The 24,290-nt window shown below is 31.2% G+C and overlaps 1 protein-coding gene across 3 annotated transcripts in view; it reads left to right on the forward strand.

Annotated features, from left to right (window-relative positions):
- Positions 1-24,290, forward strand: part of ttc28 (tetratricopeptide repeat domain 28) — a 361,751-nt gene that overhangs the window by 328,107 nt on the left and 9,354 nt on the right. For all 3 annotated transcript variants that reach the window (XM_051121326.1, XM_051121327.1, XM_051121328.1), the window contains 5 exons: positions 4,787-4,964; positions 14,120-14,260; positions 20,904-21,048; positions 21,276-21,455; positions 23,399-23,907. In XM_051121326.1, coding sequence (XP_050977283.1) covers positions 4,787-4,964; positions 14,120-14,260; positions 20,904-21,048; positions 21,276-21,455; positions 23,399-23,907 — 1,153 coding nt within the window. The remainder of the gene's footprint in view (positions 1-4,786; positions 4,965-14,119; positions 14,261-20,903; positions 21,049-21,275; positions 21,456-23,398; positions 23,908-24,290) is intronic.

A 24,290-nucleotide genomic window follows, 5' to 3' on the forward strand; every position in this document is an offset into this window, starting at 1 on the left:
TTTTCCCCTTTCTTTTCTGGGTTCCATTTTTTTGTCAATTTTTCAGTTGAAGTTTAATAATCAAAAAGCGTGGCAAATAATGGAAATTATGAAACTTGTACAACTTAACAACAATTTATTAAAAATTGTAATAATCAGAAAGCATGTCTGATCAATTTAATTATTAAAACTAATAATGTATTTGTTTATTTATTTAGTCTAGATTCCATTTTTCTCCATTTTTCAATAAAAGTTTAATAATCAAAAAGCAGGACTAATAATGGAAATTATCATGAAACTTATACAATTTTACCACAATTTATTAAAAGTTTAACAAAAATTAAGTTTAATTTTTTTTTTCAAAAATCTGTATTTTCAGTTTAAATTTCATTTTAATGGTTTAATAAATTGTAATAATTAAAGTGTATGTCTGATCAATTAATTTAATAAAACTATTTATTTATTTATTTATTTATTCATTCATTTATTCTGGATTCCATTTTTTTTTCTCAATTTTTCAATTAAAGTTTAATAATTAAAAAGCAGGACTAATAATGGAAATTATCATGAAATGTATACAATTTTTACCACAATTTACTAAAAGTTTAACAAAAATTAAGTTTTTAGGGCCCTATGAAATGTTTAATTTTTTTTCCAAAATCTGTATTTTCAGTTTAAATTTCATTTTAATGGTTTAATAAATTGTAGTAATCAAAAAGCATGTCTGATAAATTTAATTAATAAATGTATTTATTTATTTATTTATTCTGGATTCCTTTTTTTTTTTTTTTTTTTTTTTTTTTTTTCAATTAAAAGCATGACTAGTAATGGAAATTATCATAAAACGTATACATTTTTACCACAATTTATTAAAAGCTTAACCAAACCTAAGTTTTTAGGGCCCTATGAAATATGTTTCATTTTATTCCAAAAATTGTTATTTTCTGTTTAAATTTAATTTTAATGGTTTAATAAATTGTAATAATCAAAAAGCATGTCTGATCGATGTATATTAATGAAACTTTTTTTATTTATTTATTCTGGATTCCATTTTTTCTCAATTTTTCAATTAAAGTTTAATAATCAAAAAGCAGAACTAATAATGGAAATTATCATAAAACATATACAATTTTACCACAATTTATTAAAAGATTAAATCAAAAATTAAGTTTTTAGGGCCCTATGAAATGTTAATTGTTTTTCCAAAATCTGTATTTTCAGTTTAAATTTCATTTTAATGCTTTAATAAATTGTAATAATCAAAAAGCATGTCTGGTCAATTTAATTAATACAACTAATCATGTATTGATTTATTTATTCTGGATTCCATTTTTTTCCTCAATTTTTCAATTAAAGTTTAATAGTCAAAAAGCAGGACTAATCATGGAAATTATCATGAAATGTATATAATTTTACAACAATTTATTAAAAGTTTAACAAAAATTAAGTTTTTAGGGCCCTATGAAATGTTTAATTTTTTTCCAAAATCTGTATTTTCAGTTTAAATTTCATTTTAATGGTTTAATAAATTGTAATAGTCCAAAATTATGTCTGACCAATTTAATTAATAAAACTAATATTTGTTTTGTTTATTCTGGATTCCATTTTATCCTCAATTTTTCAGTTAAAGTTTAACTTGAGACAGCAGATGCTGAAAACACCATGAGTGTCATGTGTGCTTAAATATGTGTAGTAGATGAAACCGTGCCGCTTATTCACACACAGAAAATGCAGGATTCATATTGAAATAACAGTCTGTTTGTGCTTTAACATTTACAGACACTAGTCCACATCATGATTTGATTAAATGTATAGCCCTGCTTTTGATTTATTCATTCAAAATTGGCCAAATTCCGTGATATTCCACGTTATGCTGTAAATTCCAATGTTCCATTCATGTTTTCCCCATTATGGAAATCATATGGCCCTAAACACAGGCTAAAGATCATTTATTAGTTTGATCCTATGTAAATAGACAACAATTAAAGAGCACTAACAGTAGTGATGTATGATGTAGTGTGTGTGTGTAGAGGCGCTGATGTGGGTGTGGGGTGACGGAGGTGTCAGACAGACACAGCACACATCTGAACAGTTCATCAGAGCCCGATCCGGAGACACGCTGAGATGCTGTCTGTCTGTTTGAACACAGACCAACACAACACACTCACATTTACACTAACAGATCAATAAGACTGAGACTGTCACACACACACTGTTCTGTGAAACTGATGTCTTTCTCACCTTGTAAAGATACATTTCTATTCGATATCAAAAATATTATTAGACAAATGCGCCTTGAAGTGTTAATAAATTGCATTACAGTTGCAATATTATAATGTCACAGCTTCCTAGGACATTGCTGGGGTGTTTCATAAAGAAAGCATAAGAAAAAAAGCATAAAAATAACTAAAAGTTGATGTCTGAAGTCATTATTTACCCAAAAGACATCTATTACATACCATAACTTCTATAGCAAAGAAGTAATTATTTGATCAAATCTAGAGTTGCTTCAGTTTCAGGAATATAGCATGTAGTGACACACACACGTGCACATGCTCAGATGATGGGTGTGTTTGTCGCTGTCGCTGTATTCCTCACACCTTCTGTTCCCCGCGGCTTCATTGTGCCGCCTGCTGTTTGGTGAAGCTGGTAAAAAGCTGTGAATTAACGCAAAGCGGCAGAACCACCTGCCCCCTCACAATCACACACGTAAAACACACAAAGACTGTTATAGTTTTGTGGCGTTTATTTTAATCCACATTTTAATTTCAGTTCTGTTTTAAGAATGCTTTAGTTATTTTATGGGCATATGTTTAATCATATTACATTATATATATATATATATATATATATATATATATATATATATATATATATATATATATTAGGGGTGTAACGATACATGTGTTCGTACCAAAGGAACCGTCATGGTACGGGCATCTCGGTTCGGTGCATGAGGCCTTACAACGAATACAGGCAATTCACCCTCAATCCAGAAGGGGGCGCCCTCAGCAGAAGAACAGTGAATGCCAGGAGTTGCACTGGAAAACAAAGCCCACTAGACAGTGATCATGTGTTGATTCTGAGTGCGTCTCTCACTGACAAAGGAGTATAACGTTACTTTAAAGGCTTGTGCGCTTAACTGTCTGCGAAATGTAGCTTTGTGCTCTTGTATCCTACCTCTGTCATTAGGCACAAATCCAAATATTTCTTAATATTATCATATTTGCGATCTAAATGCTAAAATATTTTTTATTATGTAAATTATAGACTTATAGACTCGCGTTCCAACGGTGACACGGTGAGGAGGGTGCGCTGATGTTTGGTTCACTGTTTTATTTTGATAAAGTACCAACTGCGCTGTCAAGTTGCTTTTAGTTTATATATATATAATTTTTTTAAAGTATCATACATATATAGAGAGAGAGATTTTGTTTTATCGTTTTAAATATATAACAACATAGCACAGTGTTTGTGTGAGAGAACATAGATGGATAGATGGATGGATAGATAGGTAGGTAGGTAGATAGATAGATAGATAGATAGATACACATTTTATATTTTTTATGGGTTTTCTGTTATTACATTTACATTTTATTGATTTTATGTTATATTGCTATTACTTTTTTATTGTTTTATTACTTTTTATATTTTAAATATGTATTTTTTAACAGATTTTGTTCTCATAATTGTATATAACATATTTTTGATTTTTTTAAAATATATTTTTATATTTATATTTATTATTTTACTAATAATAAAGTTTTACCAATAATAATACCAATACCAATAAGTGTGTGTGTGTGTGTAAATATTATATTATATTGTGTGCACATATGTGTGTATATATATATATAGTTAATTTTTTTGATTGTTTGTCATAAAACTTTGTGTAACATTTTTACATTTTATATTTTTTATTGTTTTTCTTGTATTACAGTTACATTTTTTATTGATTTTCATTTGATTTTACTTTCATTGTGTTTTATTAATTTTACGTTTAAATATTAAATTAATTTTTTTTGTATCTTTTGTTAGATTTTTTCTCATAATTGTATATAACATTATAATTTTTATGGTTTTTATTTAAATTTTTCATATTTATATTTAAGATTTTAACAATAATAATGTTTTACCAATAGTTCTGAATTAATTGTATTTTGTTTTAGAATTTATTTTATCTTTTCTATAACCATAAAAAAAAAAATTAATTTTTTTTTCATAAATGTCTTGAAAATATTTTGAAATCAATCATTTTTAGATTTATTTTAGTATACCAAAATAACCTAGGTCACTTACACATGACATAAGGAAGCTTATTTATTCCAATATTGATGTCGGTAACGGAAAGACATGCTTGTGCAATCAAACAGACGTATGTCTAAAGCAGGGAGTGCTTTTGCTCATTTACAGTATTCACCTAACTAGATTTCAGCCTCTCGCAGGAGAGCGCTGACCTTGCTCATGACTCTTGTGTGGCTCTATATGTTATTCTAACTTCATTATTACACAAAGCACACGCTTTATGTCTGAAACACTGACGCTCTGAGGAGTTTGAGAGCATTTGGTCTGGTCTGAACTCTGCTGGATGATTGTGTTTTACATCTGACCTTTAAGTTTAATAGTTTGCCCTCCTTTACTTTGGTGAAATCACCGTAATGTATAAGCTCTTATGGTGTATTGCTTTATGATATATCACCAGCAGCAATATTATTCATAATTACATGTATTAATAACAATAATCACCATTATCTTTAAAATGTCATATCTGTCCAAATTAGTATGAGCTTTGCTCTCTGTCTCACAGGTATCCTGAAGTTTCATGAGGTGTATCTGGGCGAAGGTGCATCGGATGGCAGTACGTCAGACTTCCAGGAGGGCGGCGGAGGCCCTGTGCCTGCGGGCGGCAGCTGTGGAGGCTCATCTCTGGAACAACACATCGCTAATGCGCGGGAAGCTTTGGGTGTGGACTCGTATTACAGCAGGTGAATGTCTGAACTACACGTCCTCCATACACACCACAGTGAAATTCTGTTGTCAGTTTACCTTTTAAATTCCACTTTATGTTCAATTGACCTAATTATAAAGGGATGCTATGAATTTTATTAAATACATTTAAATAATTTCTGACTGATATTTACAGTTTAAAAGGACTTTCTCAGCTAATGTAATCTGGTGATGTAATATAGTGCATTGCTAGGTTGTTAGGGTGTTGCTAGGTGGTTGCTAGGGTGTACTGGATATTTGTTATGGCATTGTTAAGTGGTTGCTAGAGTGTTCTGGACTTCTTGGTCAGGTTTTTGCTATGCTGGGCTGGATGTTAGTGTGTTGCTGGGTGGTTGTTAGCATGTACTAGGTTTTTGTTAGGGCAGTGTTAAGTGATTTCTATGTTGTTTTGGGCTTTGCTAGGATGTATTGAATGTTAGGGTATTGCCAGGTGGTTGCTAGGGTACACTAGATGTTTGTTATGGCATTTGTAAGTGGTTGCCTAGGTGTTCTGGGCTTTGCTAGGTTGTTGCTAGTGTGTACTGGATGTTAGGGTGTTGCTAGGGTGTACTAGATGTTTGTAAGGGCATTGTTAAGAAGTTGCTATGGTGTTCTGGGCTTTGCTAGGCTGTACTGGAAGTTAGGGTGTTGCTAGGTGGTTGCCAAGGTGTTTCTATTGTTTAAAAGGGTGTTGCTAGGTGATTTCAAGGGTGTACTGAATGTTAGAGCGTTGCTATGTTGTTGCTATGGTGTTGCTATGGTGTTCCTACTGTTTGTTTAGGTGTTATTACGTGGTTTCAAAGGTGTACTTGGTGTTAGAGCATTGCTGGGTGGTTGCTGTGGTGTTCTTACTGTTTATTAGGGTGTTGCTAGGTGGTTTTAAGGGTGTACTGAACATTAGAGCGTTGCTAGGTGGTTGCTATGGTGTTCTTACTGTTTATTAGGGTGTTGCTAGGTGGTTTTAAGGGTGTACTGAACGTTAGAGCGTTGCTAGGTGGTTGCTAGGTGGTTGCTGTGGTGTTCTTAATGTTTGTTAGGGTGTTTTATAGGTGTTGCTAGGTGGTTTTAAGGGTGTACTGAACGTTGTTCTTAATGTTTGTTAGGTGGTTTTTAGGAGTCTGCTGGATGTTAGAGGTGGTTGCTATTGTTCTTACTGGTGGTTGCTATGGTGTTCTTACTGTTTATTAGGGTGTTGCTAGGTGGTTTTAAGGGTGTACTGAACGTTAGAGCGTCGCTAGGTGGTTGCTGTGGTGTTCTTAATGTTTGTTAGGGTGTTTTATAAGTGTTTTTAGGAGTCTGCTGGATGTTAGAGCGTTGCTAAGTGGTTGCTATGGTGTTCTTACTGTTTATTAGGGTGTTGCTAGGTGGTTTTAAGGGTGTACTGAACGTTAGAGGGTTGCTAGGTGGTTGCTGTGGTGTTAATGTTTATTAGGGTGTTGCTAGGTGGTTTTAAGGGTGTACTGAACGTTAGAGCTTTGCTAGGTGGTTGCTATGGTGTTCTTAATGTTTGTTAGGGTGTTTTATAGGCATTTTTAGGAGTCTGCTGGATGTTAGAGCGTTGCTAGGTGGTTGCTATGAAGTTCTTACTGTTAATTAGGGTGTTGCTAGGTGGTTGCTATGGAGTTCTTACTGTTAATTAGGGTGTTGCTAGGTGGTTGCTATGGCGTTCTTTTTTTATATTTTATTATAAAATTATATTTTATTATATAACATAAACAAGAATTACAAAACATAAATATTACATAACTTGTTACACAAGACAATACAGGACAAGAAAGAAAAAAAACAAAAAATAGAATGGAATGATACATGATATCGTAGTTATTACAGTGCAAAACCTTACTCAAAAAGAGAGTCCATCTGGTCTATTGAAATTTCTTCCATATAACAGAAAAGGGGTTGCCAAATTTTATGAAATACTTTACTTTTATTTCTTAACCAGTATGTTAATTTTTCCAGGAGTACACAGTTATTAACCTCCGATAACCATAGACTTATGGGAATAACACTATCTGATTTCCACTTCGTTGCAATGCACATCTTAGCAATTAATAATATTTCTGTAAGTCTTATGGCATAATCTTGCGTAACATTGGGGTTGGTGTTCTTACTGTTTGTTAGAATGTTGCTTCTAGTTGTTTCTAGAGTGTTCTGGATGTTGAATTGTAGTTAGTTGGTTCCTAGGGTGTTGCTAGGTAGTTGCTCATTATGAAACAAATATCAAAATTAGTGTTGTATTTGTTGTTATAGATATTATGATTTATTAAGATCATAATATTTAATTTTTGTAATGCAGATCATAGAACAAAATGATGTTACTCCATTTGATTTTCAGTTTTGTAAAATAAAAGTAAATTAAGTAGCATCTTGTTAAATCTCTCTATTTTGCTTGTTTTATAGTTTCATGAAATAAGGATGGCTATGCAAGGCAAGATTGAAGAATATGCTTTTCACAATAAAATATTAGAGTAAAAGTGCTGCAGAACGCAGCTGTGCTCATGTTAGTGTGAATGTCTGCAAGCTCCTAAATATACCCTGATGGATGCGGTCCTCGAGTGCATCGGGGTGGAGTGTGCATGTGTGCGCGTACATGCCCTGCAGGAAGCACATCTCTGCGCTCACCGGTGCTGTCATACACCGCAGCGGGGCTGGAGGCCCCAGCGCACTGATCTCTGGGTCTGTGGTGCTAACCGGGTGGCAGCTGAGGAGTTATTCACCTCTCGCATGGAGGTTTCTGTGAGAGGAGTCAGTGCTGCAGTGCTGAGTTCACTCTGACATGTAATTAGGTGAAGACGCTGGCAGGTTTGGAGGAGCAGAATGCAGAGAGAAGGATGGCAGAACGTCAGAAGCTCCTGGTGTGAATTAAGCAGCAGCCGGAAACAAAGGCCATTATTGTACGCGCGTGGAGAGCCGCGAGTCTCTTATGCCAGCGCATTAGTCACTAGAGGTGTGATGGCTTCTCCCAGCGAGCTCTGTGCTCATCCCTGCCCATTAAAGGATAATTTAGCGCTTGACTGAGGGGCTGCGAGCAATCTTTTCCACTTGGTTGGGTGCAATATGCCACCTTTGAAGACCTCATTCATTGTGCAGAAAGAAAGAGGCATGAACAGGAATTGTGATACCCGCGACCGGCTGCAGTATGAACGATTATGGCACGTTTAGCGAGACCTCTTGCACCCTTTTGTTAAGAGGGATCCATGTGTGTTGACTGGAGTGCCACTCCTGAGATTCATCAGCATAACTCTGTGATTAATGCACAGTTTCAGCAGGATTGTTCATGTGACTGCTGTTTACCCATGCAAACCCTGCCGCCTTGAAGGGTGGTTGCCAGGATGTTGCTGTATAGTTGCTAGGATGGTTGCTAGGTGCAGATGAGCCCATGACCAAGTATGATATTCTAGTCTTAAAATATGGATTGGGTATGATAGCTTGTACTCACCTCTGAGTAGAAAACAAATTGTGAGATAAGGCTTATTCCATCAAAGTAGTCATATTGGCAGATATATAGTCATATAGAGATATATAGTCATAATCAGTGTTGGGGGTAAGTAACACAAGTTACATAATAATATAACTTTTTTCAAGTAACTATTTCTACGAATAGTTAGTTACTTTTTCAAATAAATAACGCCAGTTGGTTTTTTTCCCCATTTATTGATCGACAAGTCTCTTGTCTGGAAATTGGGAGTAAACATGATGTTACTGTGTTTTAGACTAAATGTGAACATGCATTAATTTATCTCACTTACAAAAAAACAGTATTCCTCAAAATGAATAAAAACAGGAAATGCAAACTCAGAATATGACGCAACCCTGCAATAATTAAATATAAGTAAAACAAATATCCTTTATGTATTTAATAAATGTATTTATTACCAATGTCTTTACTGCTGACATTTGATGATGCAATTCAACCATACTAATAAGCAAAAGTTACTCTAGATTAAGACATTTGTGCTTCATTTTTTTTTATAGCTGAAGAGTGATCTCCAGCATAAATGTACTTTTCTTTCAGCCTGAGGTGAATTCATTTCACTTTAAAAGGGCTTTTACATTAGAATTGTGCTATGTTAAAAACAAAGAAGCAAGCCCTGCCCAGATTTAAAAAGTAACGCAAAAGTAACGTAAGGCATTACTTTTCATAAAAAGTAACTAAGTAGCATAATTAGTTACTTTTTCAGGGAGTAACGCAAAACTGTAATGGATTACTTTTAAAAGTAACTTTCCCCAACACTGGTCATAATTGGAGCTACTAAGTAATAAGAAAAATGTAATGTCATATTTTGAGATATATAAAGTCATAATATGTAAGAATATACTTTGATATATATAGTAATATTATTAGATAAATAGTCATATTTCAAGATGTAGTATATGAAGTCATATTGTAAAACAATAATATGAAATATGTAGTAATAGATATGTCAGATGTGAAGTCACATTGCAAAATGTATATGAGACATATATAATCATATTTTGAGATATGAAATCACAATTTGATATATGAAGTCGTAGTGACATATAATTAATATTATTATATATGCTGCTGTAATTTGATATACTATATAGTAATATTGTGACATACATTAAGTCCTAATTTGAGAAAGGAAAGTGAAAATCATATTTCAAAATAAAGTCAAATTTTAAGATATATAAAGTGATAAAGTAAGATATATAGTAACATTATGAGATATATAAAGGCATAATGTAAGGTATATAGCAACACTGAGATATATAAAGTCACAATGTAAGAGAAAAAGTAACATTATGAGATATATGAAGTTGTAATGTAAGATATATAGAAACATGAGATATTAAAACATATGTAAGGCATATAGTAACATTTTGAGATATATGAAGTCATAATGTAAGATAATTAGTAACATTGTGAGATATATGAAATCATAATGTAAGATATGTAATAACATTATGAGATATATGAAGTCATAATTTAAGGTATATAGTAACATTGAGATATATAAAGTCATAATGTAAGAGAAATAGTAACATTATGAGATATGAAGTTGTAATGTAAGATATATAGTAACATTGAGATATTAAATCAGAATGTAAGGCATATAGTAACATTTTGAGATATATGAAGTCATAATGTAAGATAATTAGTAACATTATGAGATATATGAAGTCATAATGTAAGATATAGTAACGAGAAGAAATCATAATGTAAGGTATATAGTAACATTATGAGATATATAAAGTCATAATGTAAGATAAATAGTAGCATTGTGAGATATATATGAAGTCATAATGTAAGGTATAGTAACATGAGATGAAATCATAATGTAAGATATATAGTAACCTTGAGATATAAAGTCATAATGGAAGATATATATTGACATTATGAGATATATGAAGTTATAATGTGATATATAGTATCATTATGAGATATATGAAGTAATCATGCAAAATATGAAGTGATTTGCCAGTTTTATCATCCAGCAGGTGAAAATCTTAAGCCCGATCATCCTCTCTTCAACAAAACTTCAGTACAAGTTAAGAGTTTGATCAAATCACTAACCCTCAGTTTGAGCGGTAGTAACAGTGATAGATGACCTAGTAAACACCGCTAATTAGGGCATTTCACACCGCAGTGTCTAATGCTTTCCCAGGTCCATTTGAATTTGTTTGCTTGTCATATAAGCTGTGGTCTGAGTTATGGTTCATAAACCAATTCGGCCTAATTTGCGGAAATAAACTGCTGTTGATGATTTATAATTTGCATATTATAGACTAATGCATTCTTATTGCTGCTTGTCTCAGCAGAATCGGCTTTCATGCGAATTCGCTGGTAAACAGCTTTCGTCTGCACTCACAGTGCTACTCCGGAGGCGTAATCAAACTCAGACCCAGTATGAACAACCTTAGTTAAACTACCTGATCAGGTTAGAGAGTCGCTCACCATGGGAAGGTTTTCCTTTCAGAGCATCCTCGCATATCTCTGCCTGCCACATGCGGCCCACGGTGCTGTCTCCACATCTGAGCCATCTTCATTTCCAATGCACGCTCCCCAAACAGATCCGCCCGCGGCCACATCCGCATCCACAACAGCTCAGGTGCAGGAGAGCACACGGACGGGTCGCAGATGCAAGCGCTCGCCCCTAGACTGGGTCGAAGTCTGTCACTTTAAGCGCAAATATATGAAGAGCAGATCTCATTCTCCGGCTCCTCCGGTGCTTTTCATTTCTGGTTGGCACCAAAATGAGATTATTCCCATCCTACAGGGTTGTACCCTGACAAAGAATTAAATTAACATTTCAACAGGATTTGGGACGGCTTCCGTCTCAAGAGGGAGTGCAACGGGCGCCGGAACATGTTTGCGGAGATAAAGGACACGAAATGAGAAGAATGTTGGTGCTCTGACATTTCGGAATAGTTCAGAAATGTAGGGAAGAGGATTAGCAGACATTCCATTTCATTCTCAGAGCAAAGTGCTTAAAAAAGCACGCTAACGAACTATTCAGACGTCTGCAGAGCATTCAATATATAGTCAATGTAATAAGTCATTGTGAGATATGTAGTCACATTATGAGATATACCAAGTCATATTTTGAGATATTACGTCATATTGTGAGATTTAAAGTCATTGTGAAATATAGTCATATTTTCAAATATTTGAAATAAATGTGAGATATGAAGTCATATGGTATATGTTCATAGTAATATGATATATATGAAGTTATATTTTGACATATGTCATTGTGAGATATATAGTAACGTGATTTACTAAGTCATATACTAACGCATATTTTGAGATATTAAGTCACATTCTGAGATTTAAAGTCATATTGTGAAATATATAGTCATATTTTGAGATATTTTAAATGTGAGATATTAAGTCATATGACATATTCATAGTAATAAGATATATAAAAAGTTATATTTTGACGTATGTTGTAGTGAGATATATAGCAACATTATGAGATATACGTCTATTTTGAGATATAAGTCATATTTTGAGATATTAAGTCATATTGTGAGATTTAAACTCATATTGTGAAATATCTAGTCATTTTTTGAGATATTTGAAATAAATATGAGATATAAAGTCATGATATATATCCATAGTAATATGAGATATTTTTGACTCAAAAATGACATTGTGACATTGACATATATTAAGTCATATTTTGAGATATTAATTCAAATTGTGAAATATATAGTCATATTTTGAGGTGTTTTAAATAAATATGAGATATAAAGTCATATGATGTATACTATAAAGTTATTTTTGACTAAAGTCATATTGTGAGATATATAGTGACACTGAGATATGTCATATTGTGAAATATACAAGTCATATTTTGATGTTTTGATGTGAAGCAATATAATATATATAATAGTAATATTTTGCGAGATATATAGTCACATTACGAAATATATTTTAAATATTTTAAGTTAAGTCATATTGTGAGATTTACAATCACATTTTGAAATATATCAAGTCATTTTTTACTTTAATAATTGTGAGATATAAAGTCATATAATACATATTCATGGGAATATGAGATATTTAAAGTTACAAATATATAGTAATATTATCCAATATGCATGAATCTCTTGAGAAATATTAAGTCAATGTCATTTTTTACTTTAATAATTGTGAGATATAAAGTCATATAATACATATTCATGGGAATATGAGATATTTGTTACAAATATATAGATATTATTAATATTAAGAGATATATAGTAATATTATGAGATAGTCATATTCTGAGAATCAAGTCAGTCTGAAATATCAAGTCGTATTGTTGAAATGTATGTAGTCATATGATATATATAGTCATATTTTGAGCCATGTTCTGAAATATATAGCAATATTATGCAATGTATAGTCATAATGTGAGATATAGTGCCATATGATGTTTGTATGTTTATATAATATGAGATATTAGAGTTATTAGAGTTACATTTTGATGTGTCATATTGTGAGATTTATAGTAAAATTAAAAAGTCATTTATGAGAAAAGTCATATTTTGAAATATACAAAGTCATACTTTGAGATATGAAATAATTGTGAGATATGAAATCATGATGTATATTCATAGAAATATGAGATATTTAAAGTTATATTTTGAGATATGTGAAGTCACTGTGAGATGTGTAGTAATATTGTTATATGTTCATATTTTGAGATATATTAAGTCATATTATGAGATATATAAAGTCATAATGTAAGATATGAAGTCAGATGACATTATGCATGCAGTAATATGAGCTATATAAAATTATTTCGGGATCCAGGAAAAAGGATAAGCAGACGTCCCCATTCATACTCAGAGCAAAGTGCTTAAGTAAACACGCTAACGAGCTATTCAGACGTCTGTAGACCATTCGAGTCTCTTCATGTCGACATGTTTTAATGCCATCTGATAATGCATCCAAAATAATCAGCGGAACATCTGCGGCCTGCATTAGGTGCAAATGAAGCACGTTTTGTGTGTAATTGAGGTGAGGTGGATAAAACCTTATTAACCCAATATAGGAATCCAAGTGTGTCGTCTCAGATGAGTCAGATTACTGGAGAGATCTGTTTTTCCATTAAAGCTAATCAGAGAAATTTACTCACGTGTTTTCAAAACGCAGAGAGACTCGCGAGTAATTATCTGTGATTGTGGCTGCCGTTGTGCTCGAGTTGTTTGGTCGTTTATAAAATTGTTTCTGTTATTTTGCGTCGCATCTCAATGGACGCCGGGAATGAAAAGTCAACAAACATGTGCATGTCTGGATATAAAAGCGAGCGTGTTTGACAGCGGTATTGATAAGTGGGAGCCTTTCACTGCTCAGATGTTGTGCTTTCATAGCTGAGGAACCTTAATTGAGTTACCAGTTATGTTTTATTGAAATGTTGTGTCAGAGAAATAAAAGAGAGACACAAATGAGTCAGTGGAATCAAGTATTTCAGGGTTTTGTTGTATAATTGACTATTATTTGGCAGAAGTGATGGTTATTGTTACTATTGTTGGTTTTACATAGTGAAATTATTTATCGAACTTGTTTTTTTTTTTTTTTTTTTAAAAAAGCAATAAACCAGAGTTTCTCTGCAGTAATTGTACCATGTTTTGTACCCAACAGCTTCCCTCAACTGTGGTGAAATCACTGTATCATTTCTCCTCATGTTTGGTGTTTCAGAGCCTGTTCCAGCAGTGAGACGGAGAGCGAAGCTGGAGACCTTTTGGATCAGCAGTTTGAAGAACTCAATAATAAACTCAACTCAGTGACCGATCCGACCGGCTTCTTGAGGATGGTTTCCAGAAACAACCTCTTTAACAGGTCAGACACACAACATTCATCATATAAAGGAGGAAGATATCTTTTAAACATCTAATATCTTTCTGAAAGTGTTTTTTCAAGATGTAAAAAAATCTTTTTTTTTTTTTTTTACAGTAAAATTAGAGGTAGTAAAATTAAAGGTGAATGAGGTCATAATGAGAAGTAAACACCGTTAGAGTGTCTTAAAAGTGGATAAAATAACTTGTTTGCTTTATTCTACGTCTTCTGAAGTTATATGATAGATTTGTTTGAGGATGATGCCAAAATGTAAGTGTTTTATTTTCTGAAAATCCTCCTTGGTTCATTTGTAAGACTTCATGTGTAATCAAGTGGTAATCAAATGATTCATTCTAAAAGATCTGATTCAAAAGTATGATTCTGTTGAATCAGATGTTTTTGAATTGTTCTTTTGAGTTAGGTTTTTCCAGTTAATCATTTAATACCTGTCCGATTATTTCAGAAGTTTGGAATAAGTATCTGAGAGTATTTTTCGAGCGCTAAACATATATAACATACTATTTTTTTTCAGTATATTGAAAGTAAATAAGGTTGAAATGACAAATGAACACCATTATAGTGAAATAAAAGTGGTTAAAATGACTCCTTAATTTTAAGTCTTCTGAAGTTGTATGATAGATTTTCTTAAGGAGGAGGCCAAAATGTAAGTGTTTTATTTACTGAAAATCCACCTTGGCTCATTCATAAAACTTTATGAGACAAGTGGTAATCAAATGATTCATTCTAAAAGATCTGATTCAAAAGTATGATTCTATTGAATCAGATGTTTTTGAATTGTTCTTTTGAGTTAGGTTTTTCCAGTTAATCATTTAATACCTGTAAGATTATTTCAGAAGTTTTGGAATAAGTATCGGAGAGTATTTTTCGAGCGCTAAACATTTATAACATACTATTTTTTTCAGTATATTGAAAGTGAATGAGGTTGAAATGACAAATGAACACCATTAGAGTGAAATAAAAGTGGATAAAATGACTTCTTAATTTTAAGTCTTCTGAAGGCAATCAAATAATTAAACAATTAACAATAAACATTTTTGCTCGTAATGGATCTAAACTTTTTTTCTCAGTCCATTTGCAATAAAAATCGTGTTTTTCTGGTTCAGTCTATTTGCAAAAAAATGGCCAATTTATCACCCAAAATAAACCATTTGATATTTAATTAAGAAAAGAGAAACCACTCAAATAGTAGAGAAAAAAACAATCAAACACCAAATAATCAAACAATTAATACAATTTTTTGCTCGTAATGGATCTAAACTTTTTTTCTCAATCCATTTGCAATAAAAATGGTGTTTTTTTTTGTTCTAGATGTGGTTCATTTTTATGTTTACTGCAATAAACCATTTGGTATTAATCTAAAGGAAGAGAAACCACTCAAATAGTAGAGAAAAAACCCAATTAAACACCAAATAATTAAGTAATTAGTAAACATTTTGCTCATAATTGATCTAAACTTATTTCTTAGTCCGTTCCCAAAAACCCCAAAACAAACAACAAACAAAAAAAAGGCCATTTATCAACTAAAACAAACCATTTGGAATTAATCTAAAGAAAGAGAAACCACTTAAATGGTAGAGAAAAACCCAATCAAACACTAAATCATTAAACAATTAGTAAACATTTTTGCTCATAATGGATCTAAACTTTTTCCTCAGTTCATTTGCAATACAAATTGTGTTTTTCTTGTTCTAGATGAGGTTCATTTTTATATTAACCAAAATAAACCATTTGGTATTAATCTAAAGGAACAAAGCACTCAAACAGCAAAGAAAATTGGCAATTTATCATCTAAAACCATTTGGTATCACTCTAAAGTAAGAGAAACCACTCAAATAGTAGAGAAAAAACCCAATTAAACACCAAATAATTAAGTAGTTAGTAAACGTTTTGCTCGTAATGGATCTAAACTTATTTCTCAGTCCATTGGCAAAAAATTGCCAATTCATCAACCAAAATAAACCATTTGGTATTAATCTAAAGTAAGAGAAACCACTCAAATAGTAGAGAAAAACCCAATCAAACACTAAATCATTAAGCAATTAGTGAACATTTTGCTCGTAATGGATCTAATCTCTGCCGGTGGGAAAGAGCAGCTCAGACGGACGATAATTAGGGAGCCGGTCGGAGGAGTAGTTTGGCATTCAGTGGAGTCCTTTACATCCTGATTCATTACGAGAGAAAGAGAGATGGTTATTAGCACTGAAAGAGGGGGAGGAGGACGAAACGACAGCTAGGACAGGAACAGCGAGGTTGTGCGGTGCGTTGTTAAAGACGAGGTCAGAGCGGCCATCATTAGAGCTGCGCTCCTCATTAAGAGCTCTCAACGCCGCACATCTCTCTATATTCATTAAAACAAAGAGCCGTCCCCGAGCGCCGTTCACTCCTCTTTTGCCCTAATGAGCACGTGCCAGAGCGTTAAACTAACAATTCAGTCATGAAATGACGATTCTGCCATTGTTCACTCACCCTCAAACCTGTTGACTTTTTTTGCAAACAAGGAGAATTTTTTAATAGTATTCTGCTCTTTTAAAGTGTAGTGGATGTGAAGCTCAAAAAAGCTGCAAAATGACAAGTAAACATCATTAAAGTGTCTTCCAGGTGGTTGAAAATGTCTTATTCACTATATTTTGTCTTTTGAAGTCATATGATAGATTTGTGTGAGGAAGAGACCCAAATTTAAGTGTTTGATTCACTGAAAATACACATAAGGATTCATGAAACCAGTCATGATCAAATGATTCATAAAAAGGTCCAACACTAAACAATGATTCATTAATGAATCAGGTATTGATTTTTTTTTTTTTTTTTAAACGGATCTCTTTTATTCACTGAAAATTGACCTTGGCTTGATTATAAGAGTTCATGAGTAGTGATCAAATGATTCAAGTAGTGATTAAAAGATTCATTAAAAAGATCAAGTGCCAAACAATGATTCATTAATGAATCAGGTATTGTTTAATTATTTTGAAACGGATTTGTTTTATTCACTGAAAATCCACCTTGGCTTGTTTAAGAGTTCATCAGTCAAGTAGTGATCAAACGATTCATTAAAAAGATCCTATGCCAAACAATGATTCATTAATGAATCAGGTAATAATTAATTCTTTTGAAACGGATCTGTTTTATTCACTGAAAATCCACCTTAGCTTGTACATAAGAGTTTATGAGTCAAGTAGTGATCAAATGATTCACACGAAACAATGATTCATTAATGAATTAGGTATTAATGAATTCATTTGCGATCGATATTTTCAGTGAATCGTTTGATCTAGGTTGCAAAAACAGTGATTAAATGATTTGTTTACTGTTCTTTTTACAACAGATCACTGTAAGTATAAGTAAACAAAAGTTTGTTTGTTTTTTCCACTTATTGGTTCACAAGAGTTGGAATATAGTGCATTTATCTGCTATTTTGGTATTTATTGATATTTTGAATTAGCTTTTAATTTTTATATTTTCAGTTTTCATATTAATTTTATTTTTAGTAATTTTGTTAGATGCTTTTGTTATTTTATTTACTTATTTTTATTAATTTTTATTTCAATTAAAGAAAGTGATTTTAAATTTTTAAATTTTTAATTAGCTTTTATTTTTATATTTTCAGTTTTCATTTTAATTTTTGTTAAATTTTAGTAATTTCGTGAGATGCTTTTTATTTGTATAATTTTTTAAATTTATTTTCATTTTTATTTCAGCTTTATTTCAATTAAAGACATTTCTTTTGGTTGTAATTTAATTAGTAATTGCAATTTTTGTTATTTTATGACTTAACCTCATTTAAGTAAGCTTATTTTAAGTTTTTTTTTCATAGAATATTTTTTGTTTTATTTCTGCTTTATTTCAGTTAAAGAAAACGGTTTTAATAGTTAATACTAGTTTCAGTTTTGAGTTTTTATTTTTATATTTTCAGTTTTCATTTTATTTTAGTTTAATTTATAGTAATTTTGTTGGGTGCTTTTGTTATTATTATTATTATTATTATTATTTTATTTTATTTTTTTGTATTTTTTTATTATTTTAGATTTATTTCAAATAAAAAGTGTTTTTAATTGTGATTTAATTAGTGATTTAATTTTTATTTTAGTACTTAACCTTATTTTATTGTTAAGCTTGAGCTTAAGTTTTTCATAAAATATTTTTTCTTTATTTCTGATTCATATCAGTTTTATGTAGTCAACACTTGTTTCAGTTTTAGTTATGTTTCTGTCATTTTTATTTTTTTTATTTTTTGTTATAATTTTAGTACTTAATATTAATCTTGTTTTTAAGTTTTGTAAGGTTTCTTTTGAATTCTTCAGCTTTATTACAGTTAATGAAAACCATTTTAATAGCTGACACTGGTTTCTAGTGTTTTTATGGTGTATTTTGTCCTTGCTTGTTCCACTGAAGAAAGTCAAACAGGATTGGAATGACATGATGTCAAAATTGTAATTTTAGGGGTGAATTGTTTCCTTGAATAATCCTCCTTGTTCTCACACAAATGATCCTCCATAACCTCTTGTTTGATTCGGGCTGATGTCGAACCGATTGCTGATGCTCATTAAACATTGACGAGGCTTACGGCAGCAAACGGGGGGTGTTTGATCACCCAATTAACCTCCAAACGGAGGCCAGAGTTTGGGTGAAGCCGAGCCTCCCTTGTGTGTCTCTTTAAAGGCGTGTAATGATAGAGCTCCCTGACAGGAAGTGGGAAGGAAGTTGTCTGTGGAACTGTTGGGTTTCCATAGCGATGGCGATTAGACCTGGAGTATGTGGAGTTGTTACACCTACACAGATTCTTTAATAACGAGGTGTTTTGATGTCACCTGTAAGGTGATGTGTGGCTTCTGTCTTTATTTCAAGAGATGCAGCGAAACACAAAACCGATTAAAGCAGTAAAGCACTCGAAGCTGTGTGTTACAGTCATTTCTCCACGGTAAAGAGCTGCTGTTGGACATACCATGATCTCTAAAGCAAACCTTTTGACTGTGGTAAATGACACTAATGATCAATAAACTATTACATTTCATAAGATGTTAATTACAATAGTTCCTACCATGAATAATTAATACAATAACAACAACAATAAATAATAATAACAATAATAATAGGTTAAATATTATTGTTTTTGTATGTTAAAAATATAACACTATTAATTTAATATTTAATATTATTTCCACGGCTTTTAATTCTATATTATTTGTCATTAGTTTACAATATTACACTTAATTCTAAAAATATTAATAATTATTATTTTTTGTCATTAGTATACAATGTAATTATTATTCAAGTATATAATATTTGTATACAATATCAACAATATCAGTGTTGTTATTATTATTATTATTTATATAATTTATAGTATACTACTGTATATAACACTATTAATTCTTAAAACTATAAGTTTATTATTATTATTATTATTTGTATGGCTTAATTTGTTAGTTTATAATATTACACTTATAATATATATATTTTAATTATAATTATATACTATATAATAGTAATAATAATAATAATTGTTATTATTATTATTATTTGGTATTAATATGTAATATAACACTGGATTTATAATAATAATAATAATTATTATTATTTTATATTCCATATAAAACTTAATTCTACTGGTTCTTTATTATTATTATTATTATTATTATTATTATTATTATTATTATTATTATTATTATTATTATTATTAATTAATTAATGAATTAATTTATTTGTATTATTATTGTTATTATTTGTACGGCTGTAATTCCGTATCATTTGTTGTTAGTTTACAGTATTACACTTAATTATTTTTATTTATTCTAATAATTAATAATAATAATAATAATTATTATTATTATTATTATTATTATTTGGTATTAAATGTAATATTACACTAGATTTGTAATAATAATAATGATAATGATAATAATAATTATTATTATTATTTGTACAGCTGTAATTCTGTAAATATTATTTACAGTATTATACTATTAATTATTCTAAATTATTATTCTAAATAATAATAATTGTTAATATTAGTAATATTAGTAGTTATTCATATGTAATATAATTATATAATAATAATTATTATTAATAATGTATTATTATTATTATTATTAATGCTATAATCTGTCTTTATTCTAAGAGGTCCACAATGACCTCTTTTTGCAATTTATTTTGTAATTCTCTCCTATTGTATTTTATTTAAATAGCTTTCTGAGTGTTTTTACCTCATCAGTTCATCCTTGGCCCATGACCTGCTCTTAGAAACACACAAACAGACTCACCAAACAAACCCCATGCTAAAAAGATGCTGTTCTTTGAGTTTACAGCGCCATCTAGTGCTTATATTTGTATTTATATGACTAATAGTGTCAGAGATGGTGTGATATCACTTCATCTACTCACATTATGTAGTAAATGTGTTTAAAATAGCACACTACCTACTGTGTTTATAAAAGTAATACTATACTCTATTTCCACTTTGAGGAATGAAGCAATATCAACCATTATATTTGACATCTTTTTCCTGGCTTATTTTGATCTGACAGACATTTTGCACAAAAGTGTATGAAATCACTGCATACTGTTTGGCGTGGTGTTTTAGCTTTCAGTACAGTAGTGTGTGATCAGTATGTTTGTGTTGTTGTTTCAGGAGTTGTCAGAGTATGACGAGTCTCTTCAGTAACACGGTGTCTCCGGTGAAGGAGGGCTCCTCGTCTCTGCCGCGCCGCGCCAGCGCGCTCAGCAAACCCCCGTTACGAGCCCTTTACGACCTGCTCATCGCCCCGATGGAGGGGGTACGACTGCACTCACGCTTCACTAATGCTCAATACATAATTACATTTATTAGTAATAATAATCACAGTAAATAAGTCGTCCACTAAGTGTAGTTCACTAATTGTTTTATTTTATTTTATTATTTTTTAAGCTATTTTTTTTTATTATTAAAGCCATTTTATGAATATTTATTGGCTTGTTCAGTGTAGTTTTGAGTGTGTAATGTGATTTTTCTGTCTGTGTGTAGGGTCTGATGCACTCCAGCGGTCCGGTCGGCAGACACAGACAGCTAGTTCTGGTTCTGGAGGGCGAGTTGTATCTCATCCCGTTTGCGCTGCTGAAGGGAAGCTCGTCTAACGAGTATCTGTATGAGCGCTTCAGTCTCATCGCCGTACCGTCCATCGGCAGTCTGGGGAGCACGGCTAAAGTAAGCACAGTTCTGACAGACATATTGACCGGTTATACCATTATTTTAATATTATTTCTATACTAATAAAATACTTATTTATATTTTGTATTTTAATATTACCTTTTGTTTTTAGATTTTGTTTTCATTTTCATTTTAGTGGTAATAATTTTATGTGCTTTTTAATTTTTTTCTTATTTTTGAACAGCTTTATTTTGTATCTCTTCAGCTTCAGTAATTTTAGTACTTTAATACTTATTTCAGTTCATTTCCAAGGCAACATTGCCTTTTTTCATATTTTGTTATTTTATATTTTATTTTATTTTACTTTATTGTTTTATTTTTATTAAAACTATGTGCCTGTGTTGTTGTTGTTGTTATTATTATTATTATTATTATTATTATTCTTACTGTTTTGAAACTTTACAAGTTTTTTTTAGATTGGTTTTGCACTAATATTTTTCTTGATGCATATTTTTCTGATCCTTTAGTTTGTATTTATCAAGTCCAGAATTAACAACAAATTTTTTTTTTACTGAATTACTGAAAATAGGAATTTTTTACATACATTTATATATATCACAATGTTTTAATTTAATGTAATTGTTTTAATTTAATGTAATTTATTTTTATTATTTTTATTTTGGCTCTTTTAATAGAAAATCACAAACTATATCTTGTGATTATTATTGTTTTTGTTTTTATTTTATTTGTATTTTATTTTATTTTTTCTTGCATTGTTAATACTATGTGCACTTTTTTGGTTTTGAGCTAATAATTTTTGTATGTATTTTGCTGATCTTTTAGTTTGAATTTATCGAGTCCGAAATAAAAAAATTAATAATTAAATAAATTACTGGAATTTTCATATGGTGATATATTTCTAATTAGTTTCGACTTACATCTCTTATATTTTTAGTAATTTTGGTACTTCATTTTATTTTATTTATATTATTTCAGCTAAGGCTCTAGTTTGAATTTAATTTATTTTTATTATTTTTATTTTGGCTTTTTTTAATATAGAAAATCACAAACTTTATCTTGTGATTATTATTGTTTTTGTTATTTTATTATTAATACTAAGTACCTGTGTTGTTGTTATTATTTTTATTATTAAACAGTTCTGAGTCATTTGGGGTTTTTTCCAAGCTTTACAAGTGTTTTTTTGTTTTGTTTTTGTTTTTTTTAATTGGTTTTGTGATAAAAATTTTTGAAATGTATTTTTCTAAGGTTTTAGTTTGTATTTATCAAGTCCAAAATTAAAAAATAAAATAAAATGCATTTTAAGTAATAAATAAAAAATAATTATAAATAATAAATAAAAGAATTTACTGGATTACTGAATATATGAATTTTCACATGGTGATATATTTCTAATTAGTTTTGACTTACATCTCTTTCAGTTTTAATTTTAGTAATTTTTGTACTTCAGTTTATTTTATTTATATTATTTCAGCTAATTTTCTCGTTTTAATTTAATTTAATTTTATTTTATTTTCACTTTTTTAATAGAAAATCACAAACTTTATTTTGTGAATATTATTTATTTAATTTTATTTTATTGTACTATTTATGCATTTTTTTAGTATTAGTATTAGTATTAATATTAACTTAAAGTCTAAACCAACTAAAAAATGTCCAGGACTTTTTTTATTAATAAAAAAAATGACAACAACAAAAAAAACCTTTTAGTTTCAACTGATGTATACTGCTGTGTCCCTGATGGTCTCTTGGTTCGTTTCACACACTAATAAAGCAATGAGTCACACGAGACTTGAGCGCTACAGTGATTTTACTATGATTATGGAGTGTGGTTTGGTTTGATATGAGGGAGAAAAGTGTTAAATAATGTGTAGTTTACCGTATCAAGTGCCTTAATGTTTTTATAAGGCAGCAACACACTAAACATTAATTTCACCTTAACTCTTTTTGCCCACAAGCTCACCTGGTCTTTGTCTCATCAGGTTCATCCTCGACGGACCGGTCCGGTTCTGTGTAACGGAGGCAGCTCCATGGCCGCGGTGGTCGGGAACCCTCGTCTGCCACCGTCGGTGATGGACCGCTGGCTTTGGGGTCCGATGCCTTCTGCCGAGGAGGAGGCCCACATGGTGGCCGATCTCCTGGGCTGCCAGCCGCTGGCCGGTCCCGCCGCCACCAAGGAGCGGGTCATGAGCGCCCTCACGCAGGCCGAATGCGCCCACTTCGCCACGCACATCTCCTGGAAGCTGGCGGCTCTGGTTCTCACGCCCAGCCAGGACTCCAGCTCCGGACCGGTGGCGGCGGCTCCCAGTGGAGGAGCAGGAGGTGGAGAGAGCGGAGTCAAGTCCAACTACACCATCCCCGAGAGTTTGCGTGTGCCGGATGATGCCAGCGATGCCGAAAGCATCTGTGACAGCCCACCGCTGCAGGAGTTCCTGCTCACCGCAGCTGATATCCTCGATCTCAGGCTGCCCACGAAACTAGTTGTGCTGGGGTCAGTAGACCAGAGATATTTATGTATCATTGAGAAACTATTGTTTTTTGTATTGAGTTATTTGAGTTAGGATTTTTTTGTTTGTTTTAATTTTAATTTTAATTTTAATATATATATAATTTAAAGTCTAAATCAACTACAAAATGTCCAGCACTTTTTTTGATTTTGAACTTTTGTTTTCTTAAAAAATCACAACCTTTACTAACTTCATTTTGTAATTGTTATTATTATTTTATTTTATTTTATTATTTTAGAAAATTGTAATAACTTTATTTTGTGGTTATTTATTTATTTATATTTTAATTTTACATTTTTATAATTAGTAGTATTAATATTAATAATAATAAGTCTAAATCAACTACAAAATGTTCATTACTTTTTTA

The sequence above is a fragment of the Labeo rohita genome, chromosome 10, assembly GCF_022985175.1.
Source record: "Labeo rohita strain BAU-BD-2019 chromosome 10, IGBB_LRoh.1.0, whole genome shotgun sequence".
Lineage (NCBI taxonomy): Eukaryota > Metazoa > Chordata > Actinopteri > Cypriniformes > Cyprinidae > Labeo > Labeo rohita.